Genomic DNA, 24370 nt, shown 5'->3' on the forward strand with positions numbered 1-24370 from the left:
GAGGATGGATGTCAGTGTCCATGCCACGAAATGGACAGGAGGAATCCTGTGTCTGCTACTGCCCTGTTACTTGTGTCTCAAGAGAAGAATGGACAAGGACAGGACCACAGGCAGTCTTAAGTGCTTCCTCTTAGCCATTGCCTACTGCTGCCCTGAGTCTGGGTGGAAACAGATAATGCATTTCATCTTTACAAGTCCCTGGGTCCTAGAAAGTGGTAAATGTTCATGTACCTGATTTATTGTTAACCATGGAGAAAACACAGAGCTAGTTCAAATCTAAAGATGATCCTCCAAGCTTGCTTTTTGGTATAATTTCACTGATGCCCTTTCAGATTTCTTCTCAGAGCAACCCAAGAATAGGAAAGTGCTTTGGGTCCAGTTATTCCTCTAACATGCTTGCTACACTTCTCACTCACTTAGTTGCCTATGACTCACAAGACAGGAAAGCTGGTGACTATGGGTGGGATAGAAAACTTAGATGAGAGTCTACTACTGTTACATACCTCATTTACAACAAGGGCCAGTGGCCAGGCTGAGCCTGACCCTTTATTAAGGGCGCATCCACTCTTCTCCAGCTCTGAGGTTTCTGAACTTCCCCTGCTAGGCACTTAACATATGTTATTTCCTTTAATTCCCAGTGACATTGCCAGGTAGGTAGTAGCATATTTATTTTTTTTAATTTTTAAATTTTTATGTAATTGTCTTTTTTTAAAAGATACATAGATCACAAAAAATGTTACATTAAAAATATAAGAAGTTCCCATATACTCCATACTCCACCCCACTCCTCCCACATCAACTACTTCTTTCATCATTGTGGCACATTTGTCGCATTTGGTGAATATATTTTGGAGCACTGCTACACAGCATGGATTATAGTTTACACTGGAGTTTACACTCTCCCCTAGTCCATTCAATGGGATATATAATGTCCGGCATCTGTCCCTGCAATATTATTCAGGACAGCTCAAAGTCCCAAAAATGTCCCCACATCACACCTCTTCTTCCCTCTCCCTGCCCTCAACAACTCCCATGGCCGCTGTCTCCACATCAATAATACAATTTCTTCCATTGCTAGAGTCACAATAGTTCTATAGCAGAATACCAGTAAGTCCACTCTAATCCATATTTTATTCCTCCATCCTTTGGACCCTGGGATGGCAATGTCCACTCTACCGCTAAATCGAGAGGGGGCTTATATCCCACATGGCTGATGTATGTGATTCTCCTGCTTGCAGTTTGTAGACACTCTCGGTTCCCTGGTGTGGTGGTTGACCATCTTCACCTCCTTTATATCTGATGAAACAGGCCCAGAGAGGTGGAAGTATTTGCCCAAGATCACTCAACTATAAATGGTACAGCTGGTATTAAAACCTAGATCATTTGACCTCTAGAACCTGTGCTCCTTCTACCTTACCCCAAGCTATGTAGACAGTAAAAATTTGGGTTCAGTGGCAGAGGGAGGTGGTAGTTAACCCAGAAGCTTATGGGTTTTTGACCTTGGTCCAGTGGTATTTGTAGTAACAAATGCAAACTCACTGGATTTTCTTATGTTTCTTTTTATTGCTGCTGTGCTCAACTCATCAGAAAAAGGTAAGTAACAAAGCCAGCTGAAATTAAGGGCTTATTTAAAAAACAAAACAAAAACAACAATAACCAGAGCGATCAATGTTCAGGAGGTTTATGTATTTATATATGTGTTGTCCCAAAAAGGATTGAAGGGGCTGGTGCTAAGTTACTACAAAGACAATCCAGCAACCCACACTGTACCTTTCCAGAATGTTGTGCAAGGATTACTGGGCTTCTAGGTGAAGGCCCTGCGTCTCAGCAGGATCCCTAATTAGAGAAAGCCAGCTGTGATCCTTCAACTGGACTGAGGGTATTTTAAGATGCTTTTCATAAGCAAAAGTTGAAAGAAATTGTGGTTTGGTGGAAAAAGCACTGGTTTCAGAGTCAAAAAAGCTGGGTTTAGGTCCTGTCTCTGCCACTAACCTGTCTTCTGACCCTAGACAAATTACTTTACCTCTCTGATCTCTAGTCTTCCCATCTGTAACACAAGGGAATTGGATGAAATAAGATTTCCAGTGCTTGTAGATTTAGTTTTTTAGAAGGTGGAAAGTCATTTTCACCTATCCTTCCAAACTCTTTCTGGTTGCTGGGTTCCCACCAGGACTTTGTCTTCTACGCACCCCGGCTGCGTATTAACAAACGGATCTTGGCTCTGTGCATGGGGAACCATGAGCTATACATGCGCCGCCGCAAGCCTGACACCATTGAGGTGCAACAGATGAAGGCACAGGCACGGGAGGAGAAACACCAGAAGCAGATGGAGCGGTAGGTACTCCGTAGCCGGAAAGAGACTTAGGGCCAGGTCAGAGAAGCTTCTCAAAGATGCCAAGCCTGCTAAGACAGAACATGAAGCCATCCTAGGATTAAGAGAAAGAGAGCTGCTCAGGGATGACCATTCCCTAGCCTGGCCCCCATGAAGTCTCAAGGCATCCCTTTTCCTGGAAAGCAGACATCAGGAGACTAGGTTTTGACAAAATGTGTAATGACTTGTATCTATCACTGCAATGTCATGCAGGACAATTCTAATGTCTCAAATATGGCCCCGTGTTAACCTATTCTCCCCTCTCCCTCCCCTCAGAACCTCTGGTGGCCACTGCCTTTATATCAATGTACAAATTCTTCCATTGCTAGAATAATACTAAGCTACTTTAGTCTATAGTTGTTTTCTTCCCCCACTTTTTTTTGTTCATTCTTCAATCTTGATGATTTGGGAAGGTAATGCCCACTATGTTTCTGACTGAGAGGGGCCTTAGATTCCATGGGGCAGATGGATGGAACTGTCTTGCTTGCAGATATAGATACTCTTTTTTAAGATGGGTATTGTCCATCATCATCCTTCTGTTAGTTGTCCCGGGCGAGTCCAGTGAACTGGAAATTAGGTGTTGCAACTCTGCTGAGATTCAGAGCTCAACTGGCATGTGAACAGACCAAAGATTTAAGATATATATTTAAGGAGCATAGTGCTAATTTTTTGTTCAAATAAAAGGGGCAGAATAGCCCTGTGTAGGGAAATTATAAATGAGTCTAACTCTGTTACACTAGTGCTCATATATTCCAAAGTAAGGCCCACTGACAGGTTGCCAAATTTCTGAGATTGTCTGCCCCTGCCTATAGTGTCTAGATGTCTCTAGAGCCCTCAGGAGCCCCACTGTTTGAGGCACTGTTTACTGTGACAATCAAGGAGATCCTGCTTAAATGTTCATAAGTATAACCTCTGGAATGACTTCCCAACTCACTTTGAATTCTCTAGCCATAAAAACTTATTTGTATTTAATATTTGCCCCTTTTGGTTAAGATCTTTTTTCAAATGCATTGCTAGTTGGTGCTTGGTAATAATCCCTTGGTACCAGGGAGGTTCCTCCCTGCAGTGATGTCCCATGCCAGGAGGAAGGTAGTGTGTTTGAATGTTGAGTTTGGCTTGGAGAGAGGCCACATTTGAGCATCAAGAAAGCTTTCAGGAGATAACTCTTAGGCAATATATAATACTAAGCTAAGTTTCAATTTCACAAGAACAAAGCTCATAAGAACAACCTTCAATATCAAGGGCCTGGCATAATGGTCTGTCCTTCTTTGCTAGGCATTGCCCATGTATTCAGAGGATTCTTGCCACTCCATAAGAGGATGTAGCAGGACTTCCCAAGATGGGAATTCAGTATTCTTTTGGTTATTGTGTGGGTCTCCACCCACTGAGACAATGCCACATAACCACTTGAACATATTTGTGTGCCATAGAGGCTTGCTCCAGGTGTACCCCTCCCCACACATCCCTTATCACTGAAACCATGCACCAGTGATCCTCCCCTGCCACAGTTGTGACCCTTCAAAGATCAAAAGCAAAAAGAAATAAACAAATAAAAATAATAATAAAAAGAAATAAAATACAAAAATAAAAAATAAAAAAAATTGAAATTCTTTCAGTGTGTCTTTTATCACTGTAAGATCTGTTATCTTAAGTACAGTGATGGTTTCTTCCATATGTTCCCTCCCAGTGTCTTGTTTTTTTTGTTTTTTTTTTTTTTGTTTTTTTGCTTTATTTCAAAGAAGCTTTAGGTTACAGAAAAGTCACATAGAAAATATAAGTGATTCCCATATACACAAACCCCACCCCCTCTCCCACTCGCTCCTATTAACAACATTTTAAATGTATATGGTACATATGTTACAATTGATATACAAATATTGAAGCATTGCTACTAACCATGGTTAATGATTTACATTATGGTTTACATTTTGTACTGTATACTTTTATAGGTTTTGACAAAATTTAAAATGGCTTATATCTGTCATTGCAAGATCATGCAGAACAATTCCAATGCCCTAAAAATATATGTTCCATCTTTTCTCTTCTTCCCTCCCCCTCCTTTCTGAACCTATGGTAACCACTAAGTTTCAATTTTTGTTGAATAAGGTCCATAATTACATGAATAATATTGACAGCTTGACATTTTGGTTTGTTTTCTTTTATTAGGCACTGCCTATGTTCTTGAGAGAGTCTTGCCCTTCCAACTGAGAACATAGAAGGACTTCCCAGGACAGGAGTTTAATGTTTGGACAAAGCCACCAGAATTCCTCCTAAGAAGCTTCTGTGTCCTGGCACTGTAGTCCCTTGCTACTCAAAGTATAAGCTGAGGGCCAGTATCATTAGCATCAACTTGGGAGCTTGTTAGAAAGCCAGGATCTGAGGCCCTACCCCAGAACCTACTGAATCAGAACCTACATTATAAGATCCCAGATGATTCTTATGCACATCAAGGTTTGAGGGGCACTGCTCTAGTATGTACTTGGTTAGAAAGAGGTCAATAGGCATCTAATCTAATAGGCCAGAAAATGATACCATGTAAAAGAGGTTATACATCAGTTCACATTTATTCAGAAAAAAATTGCCTAGCTTGAGGAGCAGTTTATAAAGCTAGATCTGGCAGGAAATTTGCTGTCTAGAACCTTGTATTCTAGTAGGAGAGAGAGAGGAAAAAATGGTACATACATAACTATTCAAGCTACAAATATTGTGTCATTTATTTACTCAGTAAAATTTATTGAGCAGCGAAAAAAACAAAATCCCTGTTCCCAAATAGTTAACATTTTAGTGGGAAGAGACAAACATACTAAATAAGTAGATTATGTAGTATCTGAAATTGTGGGAAGTGATATGGAGAACAATAACAAGGAAAAAGGATGGGGAGAGGAATGGGCCGACTATTTTGAGGCTCAGAGGGAGAAGACTTATAGCCAAGGGGGATAAGAAAGCCCCCCCGGAAGAGATTCTGGGGTAAGAAAAAGCAGATATCCCAGATTTGCAACAAATTTTGGGAAGAAGGAGCTTAGAGCTGGGCTTCAGAGGACTTGAAGAATTAGGCTTGTGGAGTCATGCCCCAGCCACAGAAATCACCAAACATGAAGCACAGCATTCCAGCACAGAGTCAAAACTTGTCTCACTATAACTGCACAAAGTAAACAGGACAGGACTTCTTAGACCATTTTATAGAAGGGGAACTAAGGGCAAGAGTAAAAAAGGAACAGAACTAAGAGTACCCAGTGGGTTAGTGACAGAGCTGGGATTCTAGTTTGGTTCTCTTGATTCTGGAGCAAACTGACAGTACCCTGAGCATACTGACCTATGTGGGGCTATGAGACCAGTGAGAATGTGGAGGCAAGGGAAAGTTGTCCAAGTTCACAAGCCCTGTGTGTGTAGAAGTGTAGGGGCTGAGGGTCCAGGGCCAGGGAGCCTTTGGAATCCCAAGACTTCCATGCAGCCCTGCTGTTCTGTTTCATCCCTTTCTTCTCCTTCCTTAGTGCTCTGCTGGAAAATGAGAAAAAGAAGCGTGAGATGGCAGAAAAGGAGAAGGAAAAGATTGAACGAGAGAAGGAAGAACTGATGGAGAAGCTGAAGCAGATCGAAGAACAGACTAAGAAGGCTCAGCAAGGTGAAGTTTGGGGACACTTTGGTGACTGGGTTTCCCCAGAGCTTGATTCTGTGAGCTGAGGGCTCTCTGCTTGAGCTGCTGACTCAGGCCGTGTACTCTAGGTGTGGTCACAGAATAGATGAGGAATAAGGTAACAGGTAGAGTGCTTAGAGCCTTCTGTCAGCTGTACCCTGGATGGAGCATTTACAGGAAGGAAGCTAGATGTCCTTTCATCCCTGTGCTCTTCACCATCTCTCCTCTCCTTCTGTGTCCAGAATTGGAAGAACAGACCCGCAAGGCCCTCGAACTTGAGCAGGAGCGGAAGCGTGCCCAGAGTGAGGCTGAAAAGTTGGCCAAGGAGCGTCAAGAAGCTGAAGAGGCCAAGGAGGCCCTCCTGCAGGCCTCCAGGGATCAAAAGAAGACCCAGGAGCAGCTGGTAAAGCTGCAGAATGAGCTGGGACTGGGGGGTCTGAGTTTTCTCCCCTGTCTGCCTGCCTATTTATAGCTACCTGTACCTGCAGGACTGACTCTTTCTACCAGGGTTTCACATTCCGCAGGCTTTGGCAAATAGCTCATTCAGATGCAAGCTAAGAATTCTCTAGTGTGGCCCAGAAATGTTTGCAAACAGTCCTCCCTAATCCTTAATTTTATTTTACTTTCTCTTCCCTTAGAGGTCCTAAGCCGATGACCTGGCAAAGGAAATAGAGGGAGGAAAGAATAAAGGGATTCACACTTAATTGAGTAACTACTATATTAAGAGCTATGCTAGCAATTTTCCCCTTTTCCTTACTTACTTATTTCCACCTCCAAATAAACTTATGAAGTGAGATGGAGAATGATATGCCCAGTTGGGGAAATTGTGGCTCAGGGAGGTTAAGAGACTTTCCAAAGCATACACAATTATGGCTGAGTAAGGACTAAACCCCATTTCTACCTCCCTTTGGAGGGTTTGTTCCCTAACTGTGTGTCTATGCATTTTTCAGGGGAGGGAGGGTGGACATGCATTCTTCCATCAGTCTCCAGGGGCTCTGCAACTCAGGAGCTAAGACCCTCTGGCCCCAATCCCTTGACGTATGTTCTTCACCTAAACTGTTTGGGGTGGGGGTGGAGAGAACTAAGCCTTAACTCTCAAGGGAAAGCATCTCTCAGGACTTTTGCTCAAAATATGAGGGTATGTGTATGCTTTTTTTCCTTGCTTAGATCTAGTGATACTTGTTTGTTTTTCCTGTACTTGTCCCAACGAGAGTCTTAGTGGAGCCTTGAATATTGTAAAATGGCAGGAAAGGATCTGTTTCCTCAGGCAGTGATCCAAGGATCCCAAAGTTTTACTGAGGCCCCAACTACCTACTGGAAAATATTCAGAGAGAGAGATATGAGGAAAAGATAGAGGTGGCATATTGTCTGTCTTTAGGAGGCCCTACAGGATAGATGGGGAGTTATGGCATATAAGGAAGTAGTTTGGAGGTAATAGGGTGTAGTATAGATGTGAGGATAGGAGTGGTCCACAGGGTTTCCTAGGGGAAATGAGGATTGTGTTAGGACTTTAAAGGTGGGGAACATGGATCTGGAGTGGAGTGGTCTGATAAAAAGAGCCTCCAAGGCAGCAAATAATTGGAGCAGCATGTTCCCTATTGGTTCCACAGGGGAGCTGGGGTTGAAGATGCCTTGGCCTGAGGTCCAGAAATCCCAGTTCTCACATTTTTCCAATTCATCCATAGGCCTTGGAAATGGCAGAGCTGACAGCTCGGATCTCCCAGCTGGAAATGGCCCGACAGAAGAAGGAAAGTGAGGCTGTGGAGTGGCAGCAGAAGGTAAGACAGTGTCCAGATCAAAGCATTGTCAGAAGGGGTACCACATGCATAGGTTCTAGCTCTTTAGATTCCTTAGGTTTGGGCTACCCCACTTCAGTCCTTACCTGACTGTGAGCATCATAGGAAAAGGAGCTCAAGGCTTTCTCAAATACTTCCCCAGTACCATTGGGAATTTGGTACAATTGCTCCTGTTTAACAGCTGAGAAAATAGGATCAGGCAAATGAAGTGACTTGTCCTGCCTGATGCCTGCATCCTGCTGGGCTGTTCTAGGCAATCAAAGGATGCTACAAGTTAGTCTGAACTGACCACTAGTCATTCTCTTCCTTTGTCACTGGACAGGCCCAGATGGTACAGGAGGACTTGGAGAAGACTCGTGCTGAGCTGCAGACTGCCATGAGTACAACTCACGTGGCAGAACCTGCAGAGAATGAGCAGGATGAGCAAGATGAGAATGGGGCAGAGGCCAGTGCTGACCTGCAGGCTGATGCTATGGCCAAAGATCGTAGTGAGGAGGAACGTACCACTGAAGCGGAGAAGAATGAGCGTGTGCAGAAGCACCTGAAGGTATGCCGGCAGGGCCAAAGAGTCAAGGATCCCATATGCTTTGACTTAATGGCCTATGACCTTCTCTCAGTCATCACAGAGGAATGGTTAGAGAAGCCTGTCCAGAACCCTATGGGAGCCTGAGCATTTCTTAAGTGAGAGATTTAAGGTCAAGCACCCCTTGCTTATTAATCAGGCCCTGAACCACTTCTTTCCTTGTTAGTACCTGTTCATCCCACTTCCACCACCACTCCATTCAACTCTTAATTTCAGAAAATATCTAGCTGATGCCATTCCTACCTGAATTTGTTTACATTGTTCTACTCTCCAGGCATATCCATTGTAAAGTGGTCACCTATATTTGAGTGTATATAAATATTTTTCATATAATAATTTTTTTTCAGGGAAAACTGTTGATATGATGACTTTCTTTTTTTTCTCTTTTCCAGTTTTTTTAAAATATACTTTTTATTTTTATTTTTAAGAAGGAACTTAGATTACATAAGTGTTACACAGAGAATATAGGGGATTCCCATATGCTCTGCTCCCTAGCCCTCCCACATTTTCCCACACAGCAACATCCGTCATTCGTGTGGTACATTTATCACAATTGATGAACACATCTTGGAGCATTGCCACTAAGCAATGATTATAGTTTACACTGTAGTTTATACTCTCCTGCATGTGTGTGTTTTTAAAATTCTTGCCCTACTAACAGGGCTGGAAATTGCTCTCTATATGTGAAAGAGAGAGAGAGACAGATGGGGAGGGAAGAGAGAGAGAAATTTAATCAAATAAGGAGACGTAAAATTAGAGGAAGCCACTGACCTCCATATCCTACCCCTTCACAGGCCCTCACTTCAGAGCTGGCGAATGCCCGTGATGAGTCCAAGAAGACTGCCAATGACATGATCCATGCTGAGAATATGCGGCTGGGTCGAGACAAATATAAGACCCTGCGCCAGATCCGTCAGGGCAACACCAAGCAGCGCATTGATGAGTTTGAATCCATGTAATGGGCACTCAGCCTCTAGGGACCCCTCCTCCCTTCTTCCTTTCCCCCATACCCTATATACCCTTGCCTAACTCACTCTGTGCTGGAGCCACTAACTAGAGCAATCCTGGAGTCATGCCAAGCCTTCAATGCAGCCATGGGACCAATCCTAGCCCTTCAGCCCTCACCAACTTCCCTGGGCAGAGTAATGTTCTACTGTGGTGCCAAGGGACCCCTTTCCCCTCTTTGTCTCCTTTAATCTGGTATGCTAGGAGAGACCACTTCCCCAGCATACAGTCACTTCCACTTGATTTGACAAACATCCACACACTTACTGTTGTCCTGAGGGAGTCAAGTGTGGGCAAGTTGAAGCTAAGACCCCTTCCCCTGCCCTACCACTGCCTTGCTCTTTAGAGTGCTGTGACTTGAGAAGTTACAGTATCACAGGGTTGAAGGAAGGAGATGGGACCCTGGCTATCTGTTCTAGGGTATCGACTGACCTAGAGCTATTTAGGCTTTATAATGATTGAAGGGTAAAGAGATGTTTAGTCATTCCTGCTTCTACCTCCCACAATGGGCCTGTTACAAACTCATCCCAATAAACCTCGACCCTAAATTCAGGGATTTGCTTAGGTGAGGGAGATGGTGCCTTCATGAGGCTTCCTTAACATCCCAGAAGGCCTTTGGCCTTTCTTTCCAGGCAAGACTGGGTAGAAGACCCTGTCTCAGTGCCTTGTGAAGCCCAGGCCTGTCTCAAGTGAGCTCCATGGGCAGAGGTAATCCTTACTCATTATTATAACTTGTTATTACTGGACCCTTGGTTGGCTCTTTCCTTCTTGGAATCTGTCCCTCTCCTCCAATCCCCAAGCCCCTCCAATTTGAACAGTAGGCATGGGTACCCATAAACCTAGCCAGTTACATCCAAGGCTCTTGCCAAATGGAAGGAAATGTTCACACCTGGCTTCAGTATTTTCCCCAGTTTTCCCCAGGCCAATTCTTCCATCAGAGCTACTTGGACCATAGCTTCTGCTTCAGTGCCTTTCAGGCTTTGGTATGATGAGCCCTAGAACTTGATACTAGTTGGCTTGGTTGGCAGGTAGGTGGAAGGAAGCTGAGTGTGGTAAGAGAAGTCCTGATCCTACAGTTTGTTCAACCCCCTCAGGTGCCGAATAGCTCCTTCCAATCACCCCCCTACAAGGTGGTAACTGGGCCATGCCTCTGTTTGACAAACTTCCAACCCAGATCTTGCCACCAGCTGTGCTGTGTTTTGGAGCTACAAACCAGAGAGCAGCTATGGGCCCTGCCCTGGTCCTTTCCTTCCACACCCTTCAACCCTGGCTCCCAACCCAGGAGCATCTCCTCTTTTCTAGTCTCATGTGTGCTCTTTTTCTTTCTACCAGTATTATATATTACAGTGGTATCTAACAAAATACTGATTTCTACCTTTCTTGCTAATGCACCATTAGAATATACTAGTCTTTGGGCAGGATCATTTTTGCCTCATTTCCTTACCACCCCCACACTTGGGGAGTATATACTGCATTATAAAAGGATATTTTGCCAGAAATATTAATGTAAGAAGCTTTCAGTATTAGTGATGTCCCCTGTCACTATAGGTCATACAAGCCATTTTTAAGTATTTGGTATTTGGTTTATCTGTTCCTGTCTGCATTCTCCCCAGGGTTCAGTCTCCAAGGGGCTGTCCTGTCCCTCCATGCAGGTCCCCTTGCCCAGATCTCACTGGCCTTGCTCTCTCCCACCTTCCCTCCATGCCTGACTTGGGGAGTCTTATGTGCATTGCTGTGAATTATATTGACATTCTCTTGGTGATATGCCCTGTACTGGCTAAATTCAAACCTGGAGTTTGTAGGGCAACCTCTCTATCTTAAGAGCAGTATCTCACCCCCAAGGAGGCTGGGGACAAAGGTTAGATTTTGTATTCACATTTTTTGTGTGTATTGGGGGGCGGGTTAAAAATTGTTTTTGGAGGGGTTAATGCTCAACCCATGTTGTATTTCAGGGCCAATAAAGTTCAGGAAGATTTCCACTGTGACTTGATCTTTCTTTATGATATGGATGGGTGAATGTGACATACTTCGCCATAATTTTCCATTTTATAGACCACTTTCCTCTCCCTGATCTCATTTCATCCTCCCTTCAGTCCTTTTGGGTGTATCTGATTATCTGCATTTTATATAGGAAGGAATAGACTCCAAAAATTGGATTAACTGCCTAAGGTCACAGACCTGTCTAACTTAATAGCTTATGCCCTTTTCACTTCTCCAGACTGTCTTTTCCACTGTGTGTTTGGGCCCCTCATTGGCCAAGTGATTTTTCTGGGCTTGCTCGGCATTGGGGTCTAGGGGCTGCTTGTGAGGGATGGTTTGTATCTCCGGACTCCTCCTGGGGTGTTAATGCTTCCTCTTGCCTCTCTGTCAGAAAGGCTTCCAGTCTTGTCCTTCCTCCTACTACCTTTACTTATGGCAGTGCCAATATAGGTCAGAGAAACTACCTTGGGCCCTGTTGCAAAAGGTAGTGGGGGCACGAGCGTCGTTTAGCAGCGGGAGCTCAGTTCCAGAGGCTCATTGTCTTTACGAGAAGGCCCCGCCGGCTTCCTTCCTTCGCCCCGCATCACCCGCAAGTGGTCCAGGGGTCCTGAAGTGCTTGTGCGAGAAACGGCCGGGCTGAGGTCCTCGTGGGTGGGTCCCTTAGGCCTTTCCCGGTGCAGCGCCAGGCTGGCTTCCTAGGCCTGGAACCTCTGAAGGGCAGAGCCGAGCCAATTGGCATCCTCCAGCGCCTGGCCTTTACAGATGGAGACACCGAGGTCCAGGGAAGGGAAAGATACCATCTGAGGGTTCGCGGTCCGTTCGGTGGGAGCCGGGACTGGAACTTGGGCTCCCAAGTAAAGCCGGTGACCGGGTGCCTTCTCTCTCCAGGACTGGTTCCGCCTCATAAGACCCGTGATGTACCATCTGTGCTTTACATCCCGCTCTCTCTGGTGGCACAGTGAGGTTGGCGCTCACGAAGCATTGTCGCTAGGCAGGTTGACAGGGTCACCCAGGGATTCGGAGTAAGAGGAGCAAGGCGTTGTTGGAAACATTTCCTTCCTGAAGGAGGTGAGAAGTTGTTCAGGATGTACAGCTGACTAACGTGTCTTCCTGGCAAAACTGTAGGGACGGTGCGGTAAGGGTAAAGGTGCAGTATCCGGTATCAGCCCTGTGTGGCCAAGGGCAAAACACCTCCCTTTTCTTATCTACGAAATGATGAGTACTAAAAAAAAAAAAAAAAGCACTTGGCATAGTTGTTGTGCAAAGTGAAGGCCCCAAAATGGTAGCTATTATTAAGGTATGGTGACAAAATATGGTTACAAAAATGGGTGCATGCTGTATCTACTGCTTTTCTTCTTATTTAAATTGTACCAAGGATTTTGTAAGAGACGTTCGTATGCTGTAAAATATCTAATGTACAAAGCAATGGGTGAGAACAAAGTCAATCTCCCCCGGAACACTCAAGTCTGCCCTCTCCCATCACCACCAAAATGTTTTGTGTATTTCTATGGAGACATTTTATTTCAGGAAAAAAAAAAAAGGTGGTGGGGAGTGGAGTGTGAGGTGAGGATGGTGAGTGTACATGTATGTATGTATGTATGTATGTATGTAGGCTGTTGGGCAGTATTTTATGGTTTGTAAAACATGTTGATTATCCTAAATATGGTTATCCCCAATTTACAGATGAGGAAACTGAGGCCCAGATAAGCCTTTCAAGCTAACTTGGATCTACCACTCTTAATTACTAGCTCCTTTCTTGGTTTCTTGGTGAGTGAATACTTGCAAGGAATTGTAAATTATAAGGTGTTCTTCCAGCCTTAAAACCATACAACAGCTCCAAACTGGTCTTCACATAAGAATCACATGGAGGTTTTTTTTTCTTTATTTTGCCTTTTTTTTTTGCGTTGTACCAGAGATTGAATCCAGGACCTCATACATGGGAAGCAGGCACTCAACCACTGAGCTATATATGCTCCCCAGGTGGTTTTACAAAACATATATTCAGCCCAATATAGATGGCTGTATTAGTCAGGGTTCTCTAGGGAAACAGAATCAACAAGAGATATTTGTCAATAGTATGTGATTCTATAAGAATCTCTCACATGACAGTGGGGATGCACAAGTCCAGGTCCCACAGGCAGGCTGCAACCAGGGGCTCCAGTGAAAATTCAATGAAGGTTCTTGACAAGTTCTGGGAGACATTGGCTGTCCAAAGATAAGCTGGGAAATTCTCAATGTTGGAATCACTTCCCCTTTTAAGGCATTCAACTGATTGGATAAAGCATCACTCATTGCTGATGGCAATCTCCTTGACTGATGTAATTGTAATCAACTATCTATGTTTTACTACTGCAGTAAAGTCAATGGTGACTAAAGTCCATAAATTTCAGTTAGCCCAGTGCTTGCTTGACTAAACAGCTGGGTACAATTACCTGGTCGATTTGACACAATAGTCTAACCATCACAATGGCATACAAAAGCAGATGTCCTCTGGTTGAGGTTGTAGGGGATCTAGAAGCCCCTTCCCTCACCAAGGCAACAAAAAACGTTGAAGCAATCATTAGCAGAAGAGGAGGCCCTGTGATGCTTAGGTTAATGTGTCAATTGTGCCCAGTTGTTAGTCAAGCAAGCACTGGGCTAACTGTAATACAAGAACTTTATGGGCTTTAGTCATCAGTGAGTTTACTGCACCATTGGCTGATTACCATGAGCAAATGAGTGATGTTTTATCCAATCAGTTGAATGCCTTAAAAAGGGGAAGTGATTTCAGCATTCAGAGAGAATTTTCCAGCTAGACTTTGGACAGCCAATGTCTCCTGGGAACTCATCAAGAACCATCATCAAATAAGTTTATAGGGCTAAGAGACTTCAAAATGAGTTGGGAGGTCAATCAGAGGGGTCATGCTTATGCATGTCTCAGCAGGATCTCAGAGACAGTCAAAGTAGTTACAACCCCAAATTCCAAAGTAAGACCCACTGGCAAGGCACTGAACTCCAGAGCCATCTGCCATGACCATAGGATCTGGATGTCTTCGTAGCCCTCAGGAGTACCACTACCTGGGTGGTACTTTTTAAGGCATCCAACTGATTGGATAAAATGTCACTCATTGCTGATGGTAATCAGCAATATATGCAATCAACTCACTGATGACTAAAGCCCATAAATGTTCTTGTATTACAATTAGCCCAGTGCTTGCTTGACTAAACAACTGGGCACAATTACCTGGCCAATTGACACATTAGCTTAAGCATCACAGGGCCTTAGACCCCTTTTCTAATGATTGTTTCAACTTTTTTATGCCTTGGTGAGGGAAAGGGTTTCTAGATCCCTTACAACCTCAGTGACCTGAAGAACAATATGACAATGAGTTTTCTGGGTTTTCTTTTTGATTTATATATCACAGATTTGGACTGAAGAAACTAGCAATCTGGAAATGCCAATAGGTACAGACAAAATAAAAAACCCTCAACAGAAGCCTTTTTGCTTTCTCTAGCCAAAGAGCTAGGAAAGGAGAAGCCTAACAAGACAGAAAACTTTTAGACAAAAACTGTTCTCTTCTAGCCAAACACCACACACACACATACACACACAAACAGACTGCAGCCCCCCCCCCATACCTATGCTAGCAAAAGATGAATGGCAAACCTAGACTTCCACACTTGCCAGGCTGGAACAAGGTGCTCAAACCTCTTTCCCACTTGCCTGGAGGTGTCTGAGAAGGACAAGTGGGGAACTAGGACTTTCATCCATGTTGTGTGATAATGAACACTTTCTTCACAGTGTCAATGAAGAATATATGGGAAGACTGGGCTTCCACATGCAGCTTTCTGGGGCAATGTTAGAGGAGGCCTAGTGACTCAAACAGCGGGAATTGTATCTCTTGAGAGATTCGGTGGCTCCCAATGGATTAGGGCAGTCGGGTATGTCAAGCCCTCAACGTTTCTGCAAGTATCTCTGAATATGGTCCCTCAAGTAATGAAGATTGCTTGTTATGGTGGGCCCTGAGGGGAGAGGGAAAGAGGTGTTGAATACATGGAATCAGGGTAACTGTGGGGCAATGGAAGTGTTCCACAAGATCATGCCATGATGCATATAGGTCATGTTACATTACACCAAAAATGTATAAAAGTCTATAGGTTAAAATGTAAACCATAATATAAAACATAACTAAAAATTTAGAAAATTGTATGCTCTAAAATATAAACCATACTGTAAAACCAAATGGAACCATGTTTGCAAGCTATCGTTTCAATAGCTGTACATAAGCTGCAGCAAATATAATATGAACATGTAAAAAGATCACTGTTGGGGAAGGGGCAAAGGGTTTGATGCTGGGTATGTGGGAGTACCATATATTGTATATGTGAATTACTGTGACCTAAAACTTATATCAAGAGAAACTTAATAATCAGGAAATAAAAAAAGAAAGAAAGGAGATAGTCACTGAGGAAGAAATGGAAGGAATTGCCTTGCCACTGTACATACAGGGCAACAACTGTAGCAGTGATGAAAGGCAAAATGTCAAAAACAAAACTTTTTCATTTTTTCATTTCTTTGATACCCCAATTTATTTTTCCTTTATTTAATTTTTCCAAATTTCTATGTATTCTATATCTAACCTTTAAACCCATCACTATATTCCATTTTTCTATTAAAGGAACCTGGCAATATATTGAACTTCCTTTTTGAAGAAGTTTTGGACTACAGAGAGGTTCAACTATGGTGGGGGAGGAGCACTTGTGTGAAGTGTCATTGGTGGGTGGCACACGGTTGGGAGGGAGTTCTCCAGGGCATGTATATAGGGTACATATAAAAGTTTGGATATTTTCATAGTAGTTTCAGTTGGAAACGACAGGTGGGAAAGTGCTGAATTCCTGACCAGGGGAGCTCTATCACATTCCCCAGTGGAACAACAACAATCCCCCAAGTGCAATGGAAAAGACCAATAAAGATGGGTGGTCCAACGATGAGCCCTTGATACTGATGGCTCCGATTATGAGCCTGTGTGCCTGAAATATGTACTAGGCCTATAGCTCTGGGTTGCCTAAGAGTTACCTCCTGAGAGTCCCCATGTTGCTCAAATGTGGCCACTCTCTAATCCAAACTCAGCATATAGATGCATTGCCTTCCCCCCAGTGTGGGACATGACTCTAAGGGATGATCCTCCCTGGCACCAAGGGATTACTACCAAGCACCAGCTGATGTTGTAACTACAAAAAGACCATGAACAAAGAGGTTAACTCAGACTGTCAGAGTATCTCAGCTTACATGTAATATCAGGTGTTAAAAACTGCTTTTTGACTTTGGATATAAAGGGGGAAATTGAAAGGACAAGTGAGTATATCTGACTAAGTGTCTCCAAAAAAGAGTCAGGAGGTCATCTGGGGGTGATGCTTATGCATGCCTCAGCAGGGTACCAGAGACAGCCAAAGTAGATAGAAACCCAGGTGCTGGTTCTCCTGAGGGCTGCAGCAACCCAGAGGTTCTATGGTCAAGGCAGATGGCTCTGGAATTCAGGGCTATGTCAGTTGGCACTACTTTGGAGTTAGTGTTCCTGCGTAGGATGGAGTTGGACTCAGTTATGATCTTTCTACACATGCCTTTTATGTTACTTTTTCCAGACCTGTGGTTGGCATTTGGGTTGGTGTATACTCAGGAGACCTGAATCTCTAAACTGTCCATGTGGTGGGCAGGCCCTGGGCCTCAGCACACTTGCAGCTCCTACCCTCTGGTTTTTTGGACTTACCCTGGCCAGCTGACAGGGATGTGAAGAGGGTCAACCACCACACCAGGGAGCCCAAGAGTGCCGACAGCTGCAAGCAGGAGAATTGCATCCATCATCCATGTGGAATCTAAACCCCCTCCTGATGTAGAGGCAGACTGGACATAACCATCCCAGTGTCCACAAGATGGAGGAATAGAGTATGGATTAGAGTGGACTTACTGGTGTTCTATTGGGGAACTACTGTGATTAGTAAGGGAATAAATTGTAGTAGTGATGTGGATAGAGTGGCCATGGTGGCTGCTGATGGTCGGGAGAGGGAAGAAGTGATATGGTGTTGGGGCATCTTCAGGATTTGGAGTTGTCCTAAGTGGTGCTGCAGGGATGGATGCTGGACATTATGTGTCCTGTCGTGGCCCACTGGGTGGACTGGTGTGTGTGGACTACAATGTGGACCACTGTCCATGTGCTTCAGTGGTTCTCTAGAATTTATTAGCCGGGTGCAGTGGATGTACCACAAAGATGGAAGAGTTTGTTGATGTGGCAGGGGTGGCGTGGGTGGTGGGAGTATATGGGGACCTCATGTTTTTTTTAAATGTAACATTTAAAAGAAAATTAAGAAGAGAAGAATATTAAAAAAAGAAAGAAATAAAATAATAAACCTTTAAAAAAGAGTAATCATAAAAGGATACTTTAAAAACTATTTGCAAACAAGAGGGACAATTTAGAGGAAATGGTCAAATTCCTAGAAACACTGTGGTGCCGACATTGATGAAAGGAGATACTGATGATCTCATCAAACCAACCAAAATTAAAGAGACAGAATCAGTCTTTAAAAACTCCCAAATAAGAAAGGACTTGGGCAAGATGGCTTCACAGTTGAATTCTACCAATCATTCTAGAAATAACTATCACCAATCTTGCTTAAACTCTTCAAAAAAATTGAAGTAAAAGGAACATTGCCTAACTCAGTCTATGATGCCAACATTACCCTAATACCAAAGCCAAACAAAGACACTACAAGACAGGAAAATTACAAACCAATCTCTGTAATGAACCTAGATGCTAAAATCCTCAACAAAATACTTGCTAATCAAATTCAACAAGATATCAAACAAACTATATACCATGACCTAATGGATTTCATCCTTGGTATGCAAGGATGTTTCTACAAAGAAAATCAATCAATTTAATACACCATATAAACAGATAAATAAAATCACATGATCATATCAATAGATGCAGAAAAAACATTTGACAAAACAGCACTCGTTCTTCCTAAAAACACTGCAAAATATAGGAACAGAAGGAAGCTTTCTGAACATGATCAAGGGTATATAAGAAAAACCTACAGCTAACATCATTTACAATGGTGAAATCCTAAAATCTTTCCCTTTAAGATCAGGAAAAAGACAGGGATACCCCCTATCACCCCTCCTATTTAACATTGTATTACAAGTACTTGCTCCAGCACTTAGGCAAGAACGGAACATAAAAGGTATCCAAATTGGAAAGGAAGAATCAAAATTTCACTATTTGCAGAAGACATGATGCTATACTTAGAAAGCCCTGAGAAATCTACAACAAAGCTTCTAGAACTTATAAATGAGTTCAGTACCATCACAGATTATAAGATCAATGTCCAAAAATCAGTAGCAGGGAAGTGGCTGTGGCTCAAGTGATTGGGCTCCCGTCTACCATATATGAGGCCCTGGGTTCACGTCCTAGGGCCTCCTTGTGAAGGCATGGTGACCCACCCCTTCAGAGAGCTATCCACCTGTGCCAATGGAGAGCAGACAGCCTGCACCCACAGTGAGCTGATGGCACTTGCCCGTGGAGAACTAGCACAGCAAGATGGCAGAACAAAGGGAGACAAGCAGAAGATGTGCAACAAATGGACACAGAGTGCAGACAGCAAGCAAATCACAAGGGTGGCGGGATAAATTTAAAAAAAAATCAGTAGCATTTCTGTACACCAATAATGAGCAATCAGAGGAAGAAATAAAGAAAAAAATACCATATACAATAGTAAATTAAAAACTGAAATACCAAGGATAAATTTAAATAAAGATGTAAAAGACTCATACACAGGAAACTACACAACTATGTTAAAGGAAATCAAAGAAGGCTAAAATAAATGGAATAATTTTCCATGTTCATGGATAGAAATACAAAATATCATTAAGATATTTAGCCTACACAAACTGAAATACACATTTAATACAATCCCAAAAAATTCTATGCAGCATTCTTTAATGAACTGGAAAAACTAACTATGAAATTATTTGGAAGAGAAAGATGCTCTGAATAGCCAAAGACATATTGAAAAAGGAAAATGAAATAGGAGAAATCACCCTACCTGACTTTAAAACATACTACAAAGGTATAGTGGTCAAAATGTCATGGTATTAGCACAAGGATAGACATATATTTTTTTTAATGTATGAATCCATTTATTCCCATTTTCCCATTTTTTCTTTTTTCATAATACTGTATTTTTAATTTATTTTTTTTATTTCTTTTATTTATTTATTTATTTATTTTTTCCCTTTTTTTTAATTGACTTTGTAATAATATTACATTAAAAATATATATGTGAGGTCCCATTCAACCCCACCCCCCACCCCACCTCTCCCCCTCCCCCCCCCCAGCAACACTCGTTCCCATCATCATGACACATCCATTGCATTTGGTAAGTACATCTTTGGGCACCTCTGCACCTCATAGTCATATTAACCAATGGAACTGACTTGAGATTTCTGATATACACCCTCACATATACAGTCATTTGATATTTGACAAGGTCACCAAGCCCACTCAACTTGGACAGAATGGCCTCTTCAACAAATAGTGCATGGAGAACTGGATATCCATATGCAAAAGAATGAGAGGAATATCACCTCATACCCTATAAAAAATCAACTCAAGATAGATCAACTATCTAAATATAAGAGCCAATACCATACTGACCTTGGAAGAAAATGTAGGGAAGCATCTACAGTACCATGTAATAGGAAATGGCTTCATGGACTTCACATCCAAAACATGAACAGAGAAAGAAAAATAGATAAGTGGCACCTCCTCAAAACTAAAGCCTTTTGCACCTCAAAGGAGTTTATCAAGAATGTTAAAAGACATCCTACACATTGGGAGAAAATATTTGGTAGCCATAAATCTGATAAGAGTCTAATATCCAGCATATATAAAGAAATCCTATATCTCAAAAATAAAAAGTCAAACAACCCATTTTAAAAATGGGCAAGAGAGTGGGGTATATGGGAACCTCTTATGTTTTTTACGTAACTTTTTTTTATGATATATTAACTTTAAAAGCAGATAATAATAAAATAAAAATTTTAAAATGGGCAAAGATTTGAACAGATGTTTCTTCAAAGAAGAAATACAAATGGCTAAAACAGACATGAAATCAAAACTACAATAAGATACCATCTTACACCCATTAGACTGGCAGCTATTTTTAAAAAATAGAGGACTACAAGTCTTGGAGAGGATGTGGAGGAATGGTAACCCTCATCCACTGCTGGTGGGAATGTAGAAGGCTCCTGCCATTGTGGAGGACAGGTTGGCAGTTTCTTAAAAATGTAGCTATAGATTTTCCATGTGACCCAGTAATTCCACTGTTGGGTATATACCCAGAAGAACGAATTTATATATGCACAACAATGTTCATAGCGACATTATTCACTATTACCAAAAGTTGAAATCAACCCAAATTCACATCAGTAGATGAATGGATAAACAAAATGTGGTATATACATAGAATGGAATACTACTCATCTGTAAGAAGGAATACAATAGTAATACATGGGATAACTTGGATGAATCTTGAAGAGCTTAAGTTGAGTGAAACAAACCAGGCATTGAAGGGCAAATTCTACACTAACTCTCTGATATGAATTAAGCAAACCAAGGTGTCTCAGAGAGCTAGAGACTGGAAGATAGGCTTACAGGAAATAGGAGGGGAAAGGAAGGCTGTGAGCCAATGACTACATGGGTGAACCTTATGATAAAGTGGAGTGAACGGATAAGATGCGGGCATAGGGATACTATTGGGTGGGGCTTTGCAGACTTGACGGGGGTGAGGTTTGGGAGGATGGCTCAGATGGTCCATGGATTTGGCTGGAGTGTTGGAAGGAGCAGGTGAATATGGGAGATTGTCAGGTATGTGGCTGACACTACCATGTTGATAAAACTCTTTAAAAAATATAGTAAGGAATGGTTACTGGTTTAAGGTGTTTGTTGGGGGCATCTGACACAGGGTTCACCTACAGCAGACTTCTGGGGAGTGTGTGTGTGCTCATCTTGTCATAGTTTATTATAAAAGTGGGTGGAGACCCACACAATGAGCATGAAGTTGTTGTACCCCCATCCTTGGGAGGCCTGATGTTCTCAGACAGAGGGAAAGGTGTCTCTCAGGAACATGGGTGTCTCACAATGGGGGAGGACAGACTAGTGTGTCATGCTCTCAGCATTGTCGCAAGTGTCTGTGAATCTTGGCCTTCAAGCAGTGAAGCTTGGTTGTCACTGAGGGCACCAAGGGGTGGGGGAAAGAGGAATAGAACAGATGGAAGTTGGGATAACAGGGGGAATTGGAAGTGTTTTGCAAGATCATGCAATGATGGATACAGGCCATGTTAAATTTCAACAAAAATTTATAAAAGTGTATAGTCTAAAATGCAAACCATAATGTAAACCATAATGTAAAAAAAATTATAAAAATGTATAGTCTAAAATATAAAGCATAATATAAACCATAATGGAATCATGGTTAGTAGATATTTTTCAATATCTGAACATCAGTTTTAGTAAATGTAACATTGACATGTAAAAAGATCATTCTTTGGAAGGGGGAAAACTGTTTGATGATGGGTATGTGAGAGGTCCCCTATATTCTATATGTGACTTTACTGTGACCTAAAACATTTTTGAAGATACAATAAAATAATTTAAGAAAAAGATAAAGACCCTGAGGAAGAAAAGGAAGATATTGCCTTACCACTGTACATACAGGGTAACACATTACAGTGATGATTGGAAAAATGTCCAAAAAATTTATGAAATTTTTCAGTTTTTAATACCCCAATTTATTTTTTACTTTATTTTAGTTTTTCTAAATTATTATGTATTCTATTTCTAATCTTTAAACCAATCATTACTATTTCATTTCCCTACTAATTGAAATTTTGCAATATATTATCTTCATTTTGAAGTAGTTTTGGATCACAGAGGGATCCAACTATGGTAGGGAAAGAGTACTGGTGTGGGGTGTCATTGGTGGGGGATGCTTGAGTGGGAGGAAGTTCTCTGGGGCATGCATATAGGGTATATAGATATGTTCAGATTTACATTGGGTATTGTCATAGGGGGTACAGTTATACATGACAACTGATGGAGTGCTGAGTTTCAATCCTGGGGAGCTCTGCTGCATGCCCCAGTGGAGCAGCAACAATCCCCCAAATGCAAGGGCAAAGACCAGTAAAGAAGGATGGTCCAATGCTGAGCCCTTGAAACTGATGACTGTGCTTATGAGCCTCTATGCTTGAAAGTTCAACTATGCCTACAGCTGGAGGGTGCCTAAAAGTTACTCCTGAGAGTTTCCAAGTTGCTCAAATATGGCCACTCTCCAGGCCAAACAGCATGTAAATGCATTACCTTCCCCCTAGAGTGGTACATGACTCCTGGGGATGAACCTCCCTGGCAATGAGGGATAACTATGAACCACCAGGTTGTGATGCAACTAGAAGAAGACCTTGAATGAATGGGGGAAATGGTAAAGACAAATGAGTTTATATGGCTAAGAGACCTCAAAATGAGACAGGAGGTCATCAGAGAGGTCATGCTTATGCACTTCTCAGCAGGATCTCAGAGACAGCCAAAGTAAATACAACCCCAGATAGTGGTGCTCCTGAGAGCTACAGAGAGACCCAGGTCCTACAGTCATGGCAGATAGCTCTGGAGTTCAGTGGCCTGCCAGTGGGCCCTGCTTTGGAATTTGTGCTTCTGTGTGTGATGGAGTTGGAGTCAGATGTGGATTCTCTACACATGCTTCTTCTGCCACATTTACTGAACCCATGTATTGCAGTGGGGTTGTTCTGTGCTCAGGAGACTTGAATCTCTGGACTGTCTATGTGCCAGGTAGGCCCTGAGTCTCAAGAGAGTCTACAACTGCAAGTAGGAGAATCCCATCCATCAGCCATGTGAGATCTAAGTCCCTTCTTGATTTAGAGGTGGGGTGGACATCGTCATCCCAGGGTCCACACAATAGGGGATAATAATATGAATTAGAGTGGACTTACTGGTATTATACTATTGAATTATTGTGACTCTAGCAATGGAAGAAATTGTATCATTGATGTGGACACATTGGCCATGGGAGTTGCTGATGGGAGGGTGAGGGATAAAGAGGTGTGATATGGGGACATTTTCAGGACTCAGAGTAGTCCTGAATGATATTGCAGGGACAGATGCAGGGCATTATATATCCTGCCCTAACCCACTGACTGGAGGGGAGAGAGTGTAAACTACAATGGAAATTATAATCAATGCGGTTTAGCTGTGTTCCAAAATGTATTCATCAAATGAAATAAATGTGCCACATTGATGAAAGAGGTTGTTAAAGTGGGAAGAGTGGGTGGGGGTGGGGAGTGTGATATATGGGACCTCTTATATATATATTTTTTTATTTTTATTTTTTAATTATTTATTATTATTATTTTTTAATTACATTATGAAAAATATGAGGTCCCATTCAACCCCACCGCCCCCGCCCCCCACTCCCCCCACAGCAACACTCTCTCCCATCATCATGACACATCCATTGCACCTGGTAAGTTCATCTCTGAGCATCACTGCACCCCATAGTCAATGGTCCACATCATAGCCCAGACTCTCTCACGTTCCATCCAGTGGGCCCTGGGGGGATCTACAATGTCCCGTAATTGTCTGTGAAGCACTATCCAGGACAACTCCACGTCCCGAAAACGCCTCCACATCTCATCTCTTCCTCCCGTTCCCCACACCCAGCAGCCACCATGGCTACCGTTCCCACACCCATTCCACATTTTCTCTGTGGACATTGGATTGGTTGTGTCCATTGCACATCTATGTCAAGTGAGGGCTTAGATTCTACATGGGTACTGGATGCACTCCTCCCGCTTCCAGTTGTAGACACTCTAGGCTCCATGTTGTGGTGGTTGACCTTCTTCAACTCCATGTTAGCTGAGTGGAGTAAGTCCAATAAATCAAAGTGTAGGAGCT

The 24370-nt window shown here is 42.6% G+C and overlaps 1 protein-coding gene across 5 annotated transcripts in view; it reads left to right on the plus strand.

Annotated features, from left to right (window-relative positions):
• MSN (moesin) overlaps positions 1–11368 on the plus strand; it is a 289177-nt gene extending 277809 nt beyond the window's left edge. For all 5 annotated transcript variants that reach the window (XM_058291745.2, XM_071213170.1, XM_058291746.1 and 2 more), the window contains 6 exons: positions 2171–2334; positions 5863–5993; positions 6248–6408; positions 7691–7783; positions 8124–8348; positions 9179–11368. In XM_058291745.2, the coding sequence (XP_058147728.1) occupies positions 2171–2334; positions 5863–5993; positions 6248–6408; positions 7691–7783; positions 8124–8348; positions 9179–9343 (939 nt within the window). In that variant the 3' untranslated portion in view covers positions 9344–11368. The remainder of the gene's footprint in view (positions 1–2170; positions 2335–5862; positions 5994–6247; positions 6409–7690; positions 7784–8123; positions 8349–9178) is intronic.
• Positions 11369–24370: the final 13002 nt, after the last annotated feature.

This window comes from Dasypus novemcinctus, chromosome X (genome assembly GCF_030445035.2).
Source record: "Dasypus novemcinctus isolate mDasNov1 chromosome X, mDasNov1.1.hap2, whole genome shotgun sequence".
Classification (NCBI taxonomy): domain Eukaryota; kingdom Metazoa; phylum Chordata; class Mammalia; order Cingulata; family Dasypodidae; genus Dasypus; species Dasypus novemcinctus.